Source organism: Gavia stellata, chromosome 10 (genome assembly GCF_030936135.1).
Source record: "Gavia stellata isolate bGavSte3 chromosome 10, bGavSte3.hap2, whole genome shotgun sequence".
NCBI lineage: Eukaryota > Metazoa > Chordata > Aves > Gaviiformes > Gaviidae > Gavia > Gavia stellata.
Genome location: NC_082603.1, coordinates 25,280,267 through 25,293,033, shown reverse-complemented (window position 1 = coordinate 25,293,033; position 12,767 = coordinate 25,280,267). Strand labels below are relative to the sequence as shown.

The window sequence follows — 12,767 nt, the reverse complement described above, 5'->3', positions numbered from 1 at the left end:
TCCCTCTCCTTCCCATGTTGCATCCATTTCTGTTTTTTTTTTTTTACATGTTTCTTGCCTTGTTCCATTGTTTGGCTCATTTTCCCAGCTTTCCTCCCTGCTCCATTTGTTTCCATTTGTCTCTTTCACCCATTTCAATAAACTATTATATTCATTATATAAATACAAGAGAGCCCTTTTTCTCAGAGAAGATATGAAAATTCTCCCTCTCATAAATACACAAAATGCGGAAACCATCCTCAGGATGCAGAGCAGGAGGGAGTCTGCTGACTTCCAACTGCAAGACCTCATTAAAATTAGTGGATTCCCTATCCTCTTTGCATAAGGAACATTGCTATTTGGGCTGACTTCCACTGCAACATCTGGGCCACTGATAACATCAGTACTGGAGCATTGCTAGGTGAGCTCATGTTTTGTTAATGAAGTAATCTCCTGAAAGTGCATATATCATTTTTTAGTACCACATACTTTACTGCAAAGTGTCGTACTACTATTATAGGAGCTTTCCTTTGCAAGTGGGACTTAAAGAATTTTGTTATAGTTAATAATATGATTAGCTTGAATTGAATGGCATGCTTGAGAAATGCCACCTAAATTTTAAAATTTTAAGACAAACGCTTTGGTAGTTCAATGCATTAATTGAGAAATACACTGAAAAATGGCTTACTAGAACACCTGATATTCTTGGTAGCTTTGGTGTTACTAAATATTTGGTGTGCTAGTATTGTTTTTTTAATATATATATATGCATGCCCAAGCTGTGAGTGATTCCTCTGCTGAGCTAACTAAATAATAAAGGCGATCATGATCACGCACATCTGACTTCAGCGTGTTCTGGAATAAGCAAACAAAGGTTGGATGGAATATACTGGTAAGATATGTTCATTCAAACTTCATTATGAAATTCGGGTGTCAATGGAGGAAAAGTGAAAACAGAGACAATTTCAGGTGTGGGTTGAAATTTCTCTCCTTAATAGCCTCTGGACTAGTGCACTTACAGATCTCTTGAACAGCCCAGTGTAGTCCCTGACTGTTGTTGTGTTTTGTCTTTTTTAATTTGCAAGCTAAATATTCTTGTGGCTTTTCTGTCCTGAGGACTAGTGGTGAGTGTTCAGACAGCCAGAACACTCTTAAATGAGGCTACAGGTGTGTGGAAGGGAAAATAATATTGGCATAAAATACCTAGCTGCTTTGAGACAGGTTCCAAAAAGGGTTTCCACTAAGAGCAGAGAATGCATAAAGAGAATTAATAGAAGTAATCGATGAGTCTTTCTGACTTAAAACTTTATTCTTAAAATAGTGAAGCTATTGGAGATTTCTGAGTTTCTGAAATACTAACCTGCCACTGGTCTGAAAGCAAAGACTTCCCTGTTTGCCATTGTTTGGCTAATGATGAGAGGGAGTTTTACTGATCTTTTCCATCTTACTGGGCTGGATAGGCAACCACTTTGTAATTGAGCTGTGGCAGTCATTTGTAATGTGTCGTGTAGGAAAGGTGAGCAGACCCCATCTCCTTCTCTTATTCCCCTCCAGGAAGGGTTGGAAAAATACAGTAGTGTTGTTGTGTTTGCTAGCAGAACATGCACGGCCTTGCATATTAAGGCAGGCACGTAGCCAGAAGCTTTGAATTATTGTACCCTGACATTACCCACTGTAACTTTTAGCACTCTGGGCCCATTACTTTGGCTTCGTGCCCGGTAATGTGCAATTTCCAAGAAGATGTAGCAGGAGTAATGACTCCTTGGAGGAGGTGTTTTCTTTTGCAGCAAATCAGCCCAGGGCCAGCAGGTGTAAGTTTATAGACACAGTCCAATAATGGCAGCTTGCACTGTTCTCCTCTGTTAATCCAGCAGTAGATGGAAAGGAACAGATCTGCCTTTGCAAACTTTTTCACTATCCATTGACTTAATTGCAAAGTCAAGCTGCTGTAAATGGCCATGCAAAACTCTGATTTTCCTTTTTTTTTTTTTTCCTTTTCCAGGCACCCCAGAATGCACATCAGAACAGGGCTGATGGATGCCCATCTCTACTGTCTGAAGAAATACGTGGTAGACTTCCTTGTAGAAAACAGGTAAGAAACCAAGCAAAACACAAGGTGTTTGCATTGACATATGGTTCATATCAGAGCTTTTCAAGGAAGATTTGTTTCATTAAATGGGCTAGCATAAAATGGAAATGTAAAAGAAATGAGTTTTTCAAAATGCTTTAACTACACTAAAAAGAACGCCACACATTAAGTCCGAGTTTCTTATTCAGACCTTTTTTTTAAAAAAAAAAAAACTAGTAACTGCGTAAGTGAAAGCTAAAATTTTTGCCTCTTATCTGCATCCCTTGTTTTCCTATGTATCTGTGCTTTTTGGCTGTTCATTTCACCAGGGCTCCCCCATTGTTAGGGCTGTGAATACATTTCTGACCTTTGATTTCCCCCACCACAGTCTGTTTTGGCCTTTGCAATCACCTTTTCTCTCCCCTTTCACATCCACCACCACTGCAGGTGGGCTATCTCTGTAGCATCCTATGTTTTTAGCTTGTGATGTTCCTCTGTCAAAACTCTGAGACCACCCACTGAGACTAAGAAAAACAACCATTTATGGAAGTGGAGAAGGATCTTAGCTATAATATTTCATGAAACAGACCAAAAAAAAACCCTGTTTATCTTTAAAAAACAAACAAATGAACAACCCCCCTCACAGTATGTAGTTAAGTTTTGGAATTACGTCCTTTTCCTAGACTTTCTGTAGCGCTCTCATGGCCATTACGTATATTGAATGCTCACTGAGTTCTCAAGAGTTTTTCTCCCCTTTTAAGTAAGATGAAAGATAAAGGGCCTGACTAAGTGTTGGGTTCATAGTCCTTTTCCTTAGCACATAAACTGACATGTGAAAAAACTTGGTGGGGGCGGATCTGTGGTAGTCTTGACCATATACAAATCTGGTGATGCAGTTGGATATATTGAAGAAGCTCTTCCAAAACAAGGTTCTGTTAGTGAGTTAAAGTGGAAAATCTGTGTTAACCCCCAGGGCAATTTCTTGCCATGCATAAGAATAAAGCTTATCGGATGCTGTGACTGGCACGTGGGGGCATTGTTCAGGTCATTTTAGTTCCCATTTGTGTATGGGAACGTGTCTGAAAGGTGAGAAAACTTCAGGAACAGCAGATTATTTAAATCTGGAATAAGCCATTTATTCAGTGTATCTTAGAAAGTTGATGACAGTTCGAACTTCCTGTATTTCCTGTGGTAGCATGAAGCAGTGTTTACGCCTTTCTTTTGTCATAATACAACATGTAGAACTCATTTCTTTAAGTACTAGCCATCCAGTTTTGCTGGGATTAGACATTTCTGGAATATTAAGATATTTCACACGTGCAGTTCTTTTTTGCTGGTATTTCATGCTGTTTTGAATTTAGATCATTAGGTCTGTGCGACAAGGACAATCTTTGTCAGACATGCCACAGTGCGTGACACAATGAGGCCTCTAAGCATAAATAGAGGTAACTTCAGATTTCAAGGCTTTATGCTATTTCCATTGAAACTGGTGAGATCTTTGGCTTTGTCAGTGACAGCGTTTTACCTTGTATTAACCAAAGCCAGCAGAGTGAAATTCTGCTCTGAACTCCTCCAGTTGCCCCCAGGTCTCCCTAGAACAAGTCTACTGTCTTTTTTGCAAGTATGACCAGTTGGTATTTGTTTTGTATAGACAGGACATTCTCTGTCTCACTATTTTACGGAGCTGTGCTGCTTCTTTTCTATGACACTTCCATGACAAACACATAATTACAGCAGCTAGACAGCATTTCTAAGACCTGGTGGCAACAGCTGGCTTACTAATGGCAGGTAGCTGCTTCATTCTCTTTATTACACACATGCTGCTTATTCAGTCAATTGAGAGAGAGTGTGTCAATTGCAAGTAATGTGCTTAACTGGCAAATCTGGGGAATGGACTTCTGCCATGAGGAATAACTTGGGCTTTCAGGCTCCTGGCATTGGTGGGCATTTGCAGCTTGTTTTTCTTCTCTGAGGCAGGGGAGGACAGTGCATACCCAAAGATCTTTCCATGTTTGGCAGCAATATGCCAGGACTTTTTAAAGACCCTGTGGTATATTTTTGCCTCAAAAGTACTGACATCTACATAATTGTTTGGGTTTAAGGATTCTTTTTAATACTTTGGGTTTTAGTCTAGAGAGAACCTACAGTAAGATTTTTGTGTCTCTGCAATTCCGCGCCAGGACTGGAGAAGCTCAGATGCCTTGTTTAAGTTGTGCATGTTTAAAACTAACAGCAGGGACTGAAGTGAACAGTGAAGCTCTTGTACAGTGCCAGGAAGTACTGACACAGTGTACTTCCTCAATATTACAATATTTACATTGTGTTAATATTTTAACAGCGGGGTTTGATGGCAGGCAGAACACCTTTTTTCATTGTTTGTAGCTCAGCAAAGCATTTACATTTTTTTTCACATTTTATTTTGACATACAAGAGGAGAAAAGATGTTGCCCAGCAGTAGATATTTCAGATCCTACAACTGGCTATAGCTCACCCTTTTGCAGAGGAAAATTATGATTACTTCCAGGTCAAAGAATTACATGAAAACTAATGTGATTATGTATGTGGGATCTGTTGCTCCAAATGGGATAAAAGCCCAGTGTAGTCCCAGCTTAGCTGTAAAGATGTAGCAAGAACAAGCTCTCCCCAAGTGAATGTAGTTTGTATATAGCTGCACCTGTAAGGATAAATTGCATTCCTCCACTTCAATCAGATTAATATATGTCGTATGTAATCACTAGCAACTAATATGAAAACAGGGAAAAAAAGAATGTGAAATGGCTAAACCTTTGTTTTCTTCAAGTATATGAATTTTGCTTTAGGATTTGGGACAACTTTGTTATATGACACCTCCGGAAAAAGGCTGAATTTATTGTTCAGCTCCAAAATGGAGTCCTGATACCAAGGTTTTGTTATCAGCTCAGCAACTGTCTTGCTTTGTGGTACTGGACAGATCCCTTATATTTTTCTGTGCACTTGTTTCCTCTTCTGGGTGGGACTGTTTGGAGAATAATCAGTATTTGGCAGCAGTGAGATTCTACTACAGAGGATGTTAGGAGAGGTCAAAATACCTCTCCTGCCAAAATGTTTGGTAGTCTGTAACTTGGTTCGTAGTCCTTTAATACATTTTTATGAACTATTTTAAAAGGACTGAATACTAGATTCTCCTGCCTGAAGTTTTATTGCGCTATAGCAAACCAGACAAATTCCTGAGTTTTAAAAAGCAGAGATCGCTAGTGCCTTTGAATAAAAGTCAGAGGAAATGGTCTGTTTATTAGAACCCCCTCAAATATGTATGTCCAGACAAAAATAAAAAATATCACGCCCCAATGTTGTTTAAACCTGGGGAATTTATTTTTCAGGGAATTTATTTTTTAGGGAATCAAACTGCTTTCTCTTTCCTAGGAGGAAAAAATGCATTTTGGCAGTCAAAATCCCCATCTCCATCTATCTCTCATCCACTAGTTCAGCACTGGATCCTAGTGAAATTGAATCTTCAAGGGTATGACAGTCCTACCCTGTCCAAATCTACCAAGGTCAAATGCTCGTTGTTCCACAGTGGCTTGGGGAACAGCTGAAGAAATTCTTGCCCCTAGCAGTTTGTTATTCCCTGCAGCTGGAATTTATTCCTTCCCTTCTCTCCACACTCCTGCATCACCGAGGCAGGTTGATTATCTGAGTGCTCCTTAATCAGCTCCAGTGCACTGACCGCCTCTGCCCAGGCGTGCTGATAGGAGCACTCAGAGCTCTGCCCTGGGGTAGACATCTTCATCCCTGCATCTGCAGTGGCTACCCGGCGCTGATGACTTCTGGGTCTGTTAGCACTAGATGCACAAGGCGTCACGGACCATACCCTGCTACCACCCGGATTCATCCCGTCTGAACAGGGACCGTGACCTCAACGTGAACAAGCAGCAGCTTGTTTGGGCTGAATTTTCTGCTGATTTTAACTGTCCCTGGGTGAGTTTTTTTTCTGCAGAGACCTTTGGTTCTTCCCCAGGTTCCTTTCTGCATCAATGATGTTAGAGTTGCTGAGGTTGGTCTTGGTTTGGCAGATGTACAGAGTCTGCCAAATTGTATCACATCTTTGCATGGGAGGGAGGTCAGTTAAAAATCTGAACTCCCTGTATTCAGGCGAGAGCTTTTCTTTCCTAAACATTTCCTTTTTCAGAATAAAGCTAACCTGAGGGTCTTATAGGTGCTGTGCTTTGTGGTGTGGGGAAGGCAGGTGAGCGCCGGCCGTGTGTGTTGCAGGAACTGCTGTGCCAGCACAGGGCAAGGATAGTTGAAGGTGAACACCTGCACCGCGTGATGAACTGCACAATATTGCTTTTCTTAAAACGATCATTACATGAGCTGAGCCAGCAGGCTAGACAGAAGCAGAGGCTGTAGCTGGCTGGGGGCACAGCTCCACCCCACAGCTGGCGGGCCTCACACCCCTGGGGCCCTGGGGTGGCAGCCAGCACAGTAGCCAGTCCCTTTTTTGGCACTCTCCTGAGTGCTAGGTTGGAATCCTGCCTCGCTGCTGCATTCAGGGCAGATGGAAGAAGAGAGTCCTTATTCCCTTTCCTCTGTGAACTTCATCTGTAGCGGAGGGCAGGATCTAGGCCTGTGCTTTGTGAGCCTGGCGTGTTGCACAGGCGTGCACTGATATTTCTTTACTGTGTGCTGACAGTTTGCTTACTAACAATCCCAGCAAAGCTGCCAGCAGAAGAAACGTGATCAAAGTGAAATTGCATGGTAGTTTGTGTTCTGTTTTTCCCCAAATATTTCTAAAGCTCTAGCCTGGTGAAATAAGATACCTGATTTGGGGGAGGGTGAGGGGGGACAGAGATACAAAGCAACCCCTTCCTCTGGAGAGTTTTAACATGGAAAATTCAAACTTGCTTTGGAAATTTAAGTGTTGAAGATGTGTGTCTCTCTATATATCCTGTGTATATGCTTAAAAGTGTATGAAATACGCATTTATAATATATGTATGCATGAATGGCATTGTGCCCACAGTCAGTTGTGCAGGTACAGATGACAACATTTGTTATATGTGTAAGGATGTCATCCTGCTCACAGCTGAAACTTGGAGACATGTGGAGGCTGCCATTTTCACCTCTCATTGAGGTAGACCAGAAAATCTGAAACCAGATCAAGGCTGCCTAAAACAAAGCAGTATGTGGTCCTACTTATTAAGTTACCTCCCCAAAATAACTTTTGACAAATTTAATCAGTGCAGAGCTTGTAATGAATATGCTAATCAAACCTTAGTTACAGGTTGGGCACACGAAAAGCTACATTTAAGAATACCAACTTTGCAAAGTTAAGCGCTTGTCAGTTAGGAAGTGCCGCAGCTGAGGCTCCCTGTGCAACCTTTTCCTTTTGTATGTGCCACATATTATGGTACAGTCTCCAGTTACATGACTACGTTTTTTTTTCCTCTGTGACCATTGCTTCAGTCGTTGCCTGAGATGCTCACTGTAAGAGATACTGTTCAATATTGTATGTAACTTTTGTAGTTCAGGTGAACGCCACTAGCCTTACTTACTGCTTGCTGTTTAAACCCTGTTTTGAAGATAAGGTAAATACTTTCCTTTTGGATTCTTGGTGCTCATCACTGATACTATAATGCTCTGCACACACTTCATTAACTGTCTTTCCACCACCTCGATTAGTGAAGTGTAACGGTCTTTCCCCATTCTGAAAGGGGGAAACTAAGGCACACAACAGCTGAAGTTTGAAACATCTTTGTCTTAAGTGTCCCGTTATAAGCTGCCCAGGGAAGTGGTGGAGTCACCCTCACTGGAGGTGTTCAAGGAACATGTGGACGAGGCATTGTGGGACATGGTTTAGTGGGCATGGTGGTGTTAGTTGCTGGTTGGACTTGATGATCTTACAGGTCTTTTCCAACCTTAGTGATTCTGTGATTTTTCAGTCCTTAATGTTACACAGAAAGCTCTTAATGTTGAAAGAATCTTTTCCATTGATGACAGCTGTCACAGGGTGACACTGATCAAATCAAAAGCACGCAATCAGTGGCAACCTGCAGAAATTAGATTTACATTCTGCATTCAGCAGCATCTGTAGACTCCTGACAGAAGGGAATTTAAAAAAAGAAATTAAAAATCAGGTGTTCAGGCATCATTCATTTGCCTTAAATATTAGCAGTTCTTTTCTCCTCTTGCAGCCCTCTGCCTTGTACATTTAATACACATGTTCTGACAAATGAGGCAGGCATTCTTCTGCCTCATTACACAACCTTGATTCATCCCCAGGGCATAGTCCATCTTTACATTGGGTGAAGAAGAGATCGAGATTGGGGAGAGAGGAAAAGTAGATGAGTGTGTTTTTAAGGATTGTGTCATAATGTGTACACACGAGGTCTTAATTAAGGTTGTATAAGCAACATAGTTCTAGCTTTTCTTAATTTAGGTGCCTAAACTGTTACCCTGATGTTCTTTTAAGTGTGTGTGTATATATTTATATATGTGACACTTGTAGAATTAATCAGTGAGGCTACTGTGACTCTTGCTAATGGAGTATCTGTTACCAACATAGATTTATCACCTTTCAGGTCAGTCACCAGAAGGAGATGAGATGCTCTAAACTTCAAAGAATATGCAGCTCAGCCTTTGTAACCTTGGCCTGGAGTGTACTCTGTTAGTGGAGTAGTGCATGAGCAGTCCAGTTACCTTGTAGAAACAGAGAATGGAGCATGCCCAACGTAAAAGGACTCAAAAAATTTAGCTGCAGAACAGGTCTCTTTCAAGCATGTGCAAACAGTGGGTTTTCAGACTTAGCTTGATGTAGTATGGGCACTTTTTATGTTTACAAATGTAATGCCCTGATGAAAAGACAACCTTGTGCCAAATTGCAAGCATGGAAGTGCAAGAGCTTTTCAGTGGAGCAGTTGAAATATTTTTAACATGGACAAAACAAAGTATTTGTCCGTAATTTTGTTCTTGGAAATAGCTGAGACATTTTTGATGAAGCTATCCAAAAAAAAATCAGCTTGAGGGAAACACCTGGCATGGGTAATTTCAGCCAAAACAGTTAAACTTTGGCAAAGTTTACAAACAGATGAAGACAGAAACTTACAATAGGAAATGCTGGGCAATTTATCTATAAGCGCCCCAGTTGCACCACCTCTGAAAGGCAGTCATCTCAGTTTTCCTGAAGGCAGATGCCACTGTGTGTTTGCTCAGATGTTATGGCTTCTCTGTTATGCAGCCGAGTGGCAATCGGATTTTCTAACATAAGGAGATCTTTGGACTTAATTTCAAAACACTATGTCCGTATATGTAAAACAAAGTTGGTAGCACATGTCTTCCTCTCTTATATGTTAAAACATTTCACATACTTTGTGGTGTCCTTCCCCCTTTTTTTCCCTGCCCTCTTCCTCCTAAAAGTAAGGTAAAATTTTTATTGTGTTTAGTAATGTGTTTTGCAAATGACCATTTTGTCCTGAATCTAGTACTTATAAATTGTTGGGTATAGAAAAAGCCACTATTTCCCTTGTACAGTCACCTGGGAGCTGGGCAGCTCTGTTTGTGGCCAGGAGGAATGATGTGTGGTACTGGAAAGGCAAGAATGATAAACAGCAGCACTGCGGTCGCTTCAAAAGGTCTGAGTAAGCATTTGCAGTGCCTTGTCCTGAGAACGCTGAGTGCTAACGTCTTCCTTGCCACCAGGGAAATCCACTTTCCCTGGGGAGCCCTCCTCTCCGGGTGCACCCTGCGAGAGCCTGAGCTGGAGCTAAGGAAACAAATCGTCTCTTCTACAGTTCTTCCAGTGCTGGCTGGAGAGCTGCCTGCCAGAATTTGCCAGTAGAGAAACTCTTCTCTGAACTGAGCAAGTTTGCAGTAAGCTTTATAGCCAAAGTCAGTATGATTTGTTTGCAAAGTTAAACACTGGGGGTTTTTTTGAACTGCTGAAATAAATAAGAGCAAATCGTGTGAGGTCATAGCGCTCTGCCTTTCCAAACTGCTTCAGCTGCAATCCCAGAGCAAGCTTCTCGTCTCGGTTCCCCTCTGCTCTGTCCAGAAAGCCTCTGCTGGGCCAGCACTAGGAGGGGAGAGGAAGGCTTGCTGTCTTAGTGCTCTGTATTCTGAGATCTGTGGCTGTGAGAAGAGCTGCAGTGGAGCCACCCTTCTCCTCCCTGATAAAAGACAGGGATAGTACGAGATCTTTGAAAACTGGAGGTGTGAGTGACTGGCTCTGAAGCTCCTGCTTGGATGGCTGTGTGCTATGCTGTACACAAAGGCCCCGGCAGGTTTATATTAAGGTGCTGCCCAGACTAAACCAGTGCATTTTTTCTTTTTCCCCTCTAAATGCCTTTTTATCATTCAGGCTGTCACCTGTGTTTCCTGGCAAGGGCTGCTGGCTGGGGGAGGTCTGGCAGAGCTGAACACCCAGCTTTGGTGGTCTTTGTGTGGCTGCCTGAAAGATGGCTTAAAACAGAACCTGCTCTGTGAATACCTGCGAGTTAACATGTGTCAGCCGTGTGGCTGGAAGGTTTCTCCTTTGCTGTAAAGAGAGATTTTATAATGAATACTTTCCTTGTGATTAAAATGGGTAAATAAACAAATAGCTCCTACAGGAAGTATACTGTGTGAAGACGGGGCTAAAAGATTGTAGCTTTCCAAACAAGGAAAAGAAAAAGGGGGGAAAAAAATCAACCAACCCAAGCTCCTCCTTAGTGCATTTAATCTATTAGAATGTGAAATGGCAATTAATCTTTCCCATTTCCTTTCCTTGTCAAACATATCCAGCTGTTGGAGCTTTCTCCGCTCCTTACAAGAAATGCCAAGACTTGAAATTTGTTGGTGTCCTCCTCCTCCAGAGTATCATTACTGTTTTCATCTTTCCATGGTACCAGTCAAGCTCACTTCTGAAAACCTCAGAAGAAAAAACCCTAATGATCCAAACTAGATTTAAACAAATTATGATTTTCAGCAACTCAATTATGTAATAAATAAAATTCCTCTTCCTGTTAGCGGACTACCTGGGAGCAGACATATCTCTGGATGTGCTGAATTGGAGCTGATTAACTCCATGAATAACTGCAAATCTTTCTTTATGAGACCACAATATGCCATAGTGGCCATGTGCCTGAGATACTCAAAGCACGCTTGCTCACAGCATAGTATTCTGTGCATGCAAGCTGCTCCTAATGCAAATTTTTGTAAAGTAAATGTTAAAATTTGTTAATTTTGTCCTCCCACTGTGATTTACAGCATCAGATAATGACCCTTTGGATTCCCTGTGAAAAGTGAATGTAGGGAGAACATGAAAAAGGTCATTCAAATATCAATGCAAATATTATAGAATCATAGAAAAATATAGGTTGGGCAGGGACCTCTAGTTCCAACCTCCTGCTCAAAGTAGGGCTAACTTTTGTGTTGCTCAGGGGTTTTTTGCAGTTGAGTTTTGAAAATCTCCAAGGATGGAGACTGGGCCTTGTCCCAGGACTGTACCACTCACTAAAAAGTTTTCTTTGTGTCCCAACTGGAATTTCCCTTGTTGCAGCTTGCGTCCGTTGCCTCTTGCCCTTTTACTGTGCATCTTGTGGAAAAGTCTGGCTGTGTTCTATGTCGCTTCACTTCTGGTAGTGGAAAACTGTAATCAGATCCCCCTGCAGCCTTCTCTTCCCCAGGCTGAACAAACCCAGCTCCCCCAGCTTCTCCTGCGTCATGTGCTCCTGGTGCGTCTTGGTGGCCTCAGCTGGGCTTGCTCTGATCTGATAATAAACATCAAAAATTCTTAACTATTTTTTCCACTGTTTCATGCAGTTGCAGTTTCCTTGGGTAGCCTTCAGTTAAATTGACTTTGTTTTCATGGGAGATCTGGATTTTGAACCAAGGAGGAATTATAATTATTTTATCCATCTATGTGCCCTTTTTTCTTCTTTTTTTTTTTTTCCTTAAATTATTACCACTTGGACAGTATCATCCTAAGCATTCTTTAATCAGTGCAGTACATTTTCTTCCACATAGCACTACTCACATGTAAGATAATACTTGGGGTGAAATAATTATCTTACCTTGCTGAAGATTTCCCTGTGAGGATACAATCCTTATAGGTGATATCATGGCATATTTCTCTTGCAGTAGAAAACATAATTCTCCTATATTTTCTGTTCTGTTCAGATGATCTGAATTTCTCCCCAAGATTGTGAAACTTTCAGGAATATTCAAGATAATGTTTTCCTTTCTTTCCCTCTCTGGTTTGCTTCTAAATATCTTTTCCATACCACTTCAGACACTGACTGATCCTTCTGAAATGCTGAAAGTCCCCTTTTACTCACAACTTGAATTTTTGAGAAACAGGGAAAATAGTGATTGTTTCCCTACTATTCCACTTCTCATATTTTTTGTACTCTAGGTGTTAGTTCAGTGTCAAATTTCATTGTGCCTTAGCCAGTCAAATGAAACATGAACAATAATAAAGATGTCTATAGCACTGTTGCTGACTTTATTGTTGCATTGAATTACTGTGATGGGAGACTTTTAACTTCCTGCATATAGAAGGGAGAATAAGTGTTACTAATGATGATAGGGCACACATGTCTCAATAGAGTAGCTAATTAAGTCAGTGAATCATCAATAGATAACATTTTAAGTTCCATTTTCAGTAGCTAAAGTATGAGGTAAGGGCTGATCTTAGAATACAGTCTTGAGTCAAGGTGAAGCAACTACAACTTGCTTCACTTAAAGTGAAAAAATACAAAAGGGAG

At 41.2% G+C, this 12,767-nt stretch overlaps 1 protein-coding gene across 1 annotated transcript in view; it reads left to right on the top strand.

Moving 5' to 3' along the window:
• Positions 1–12,767, top strand: part of EIF2B3 (eukaryotic translation initiation factor 2B subunit gamma) — a 104,375-nt gene that overhangs the window by 51,183 nt on the left and 40,425 nt on the right. Inside the window, exon 6 of the mRNA XM_059822030.1 lies at positions 1,982–2,071. Within this exon, the coding sequence (XP_059678013.1) occupies positions 1,982–2,071 (90 nt within the window). The remainder of the gene's footprint in view (positions 1–1,981; positions 2,072–12,767) is intronic.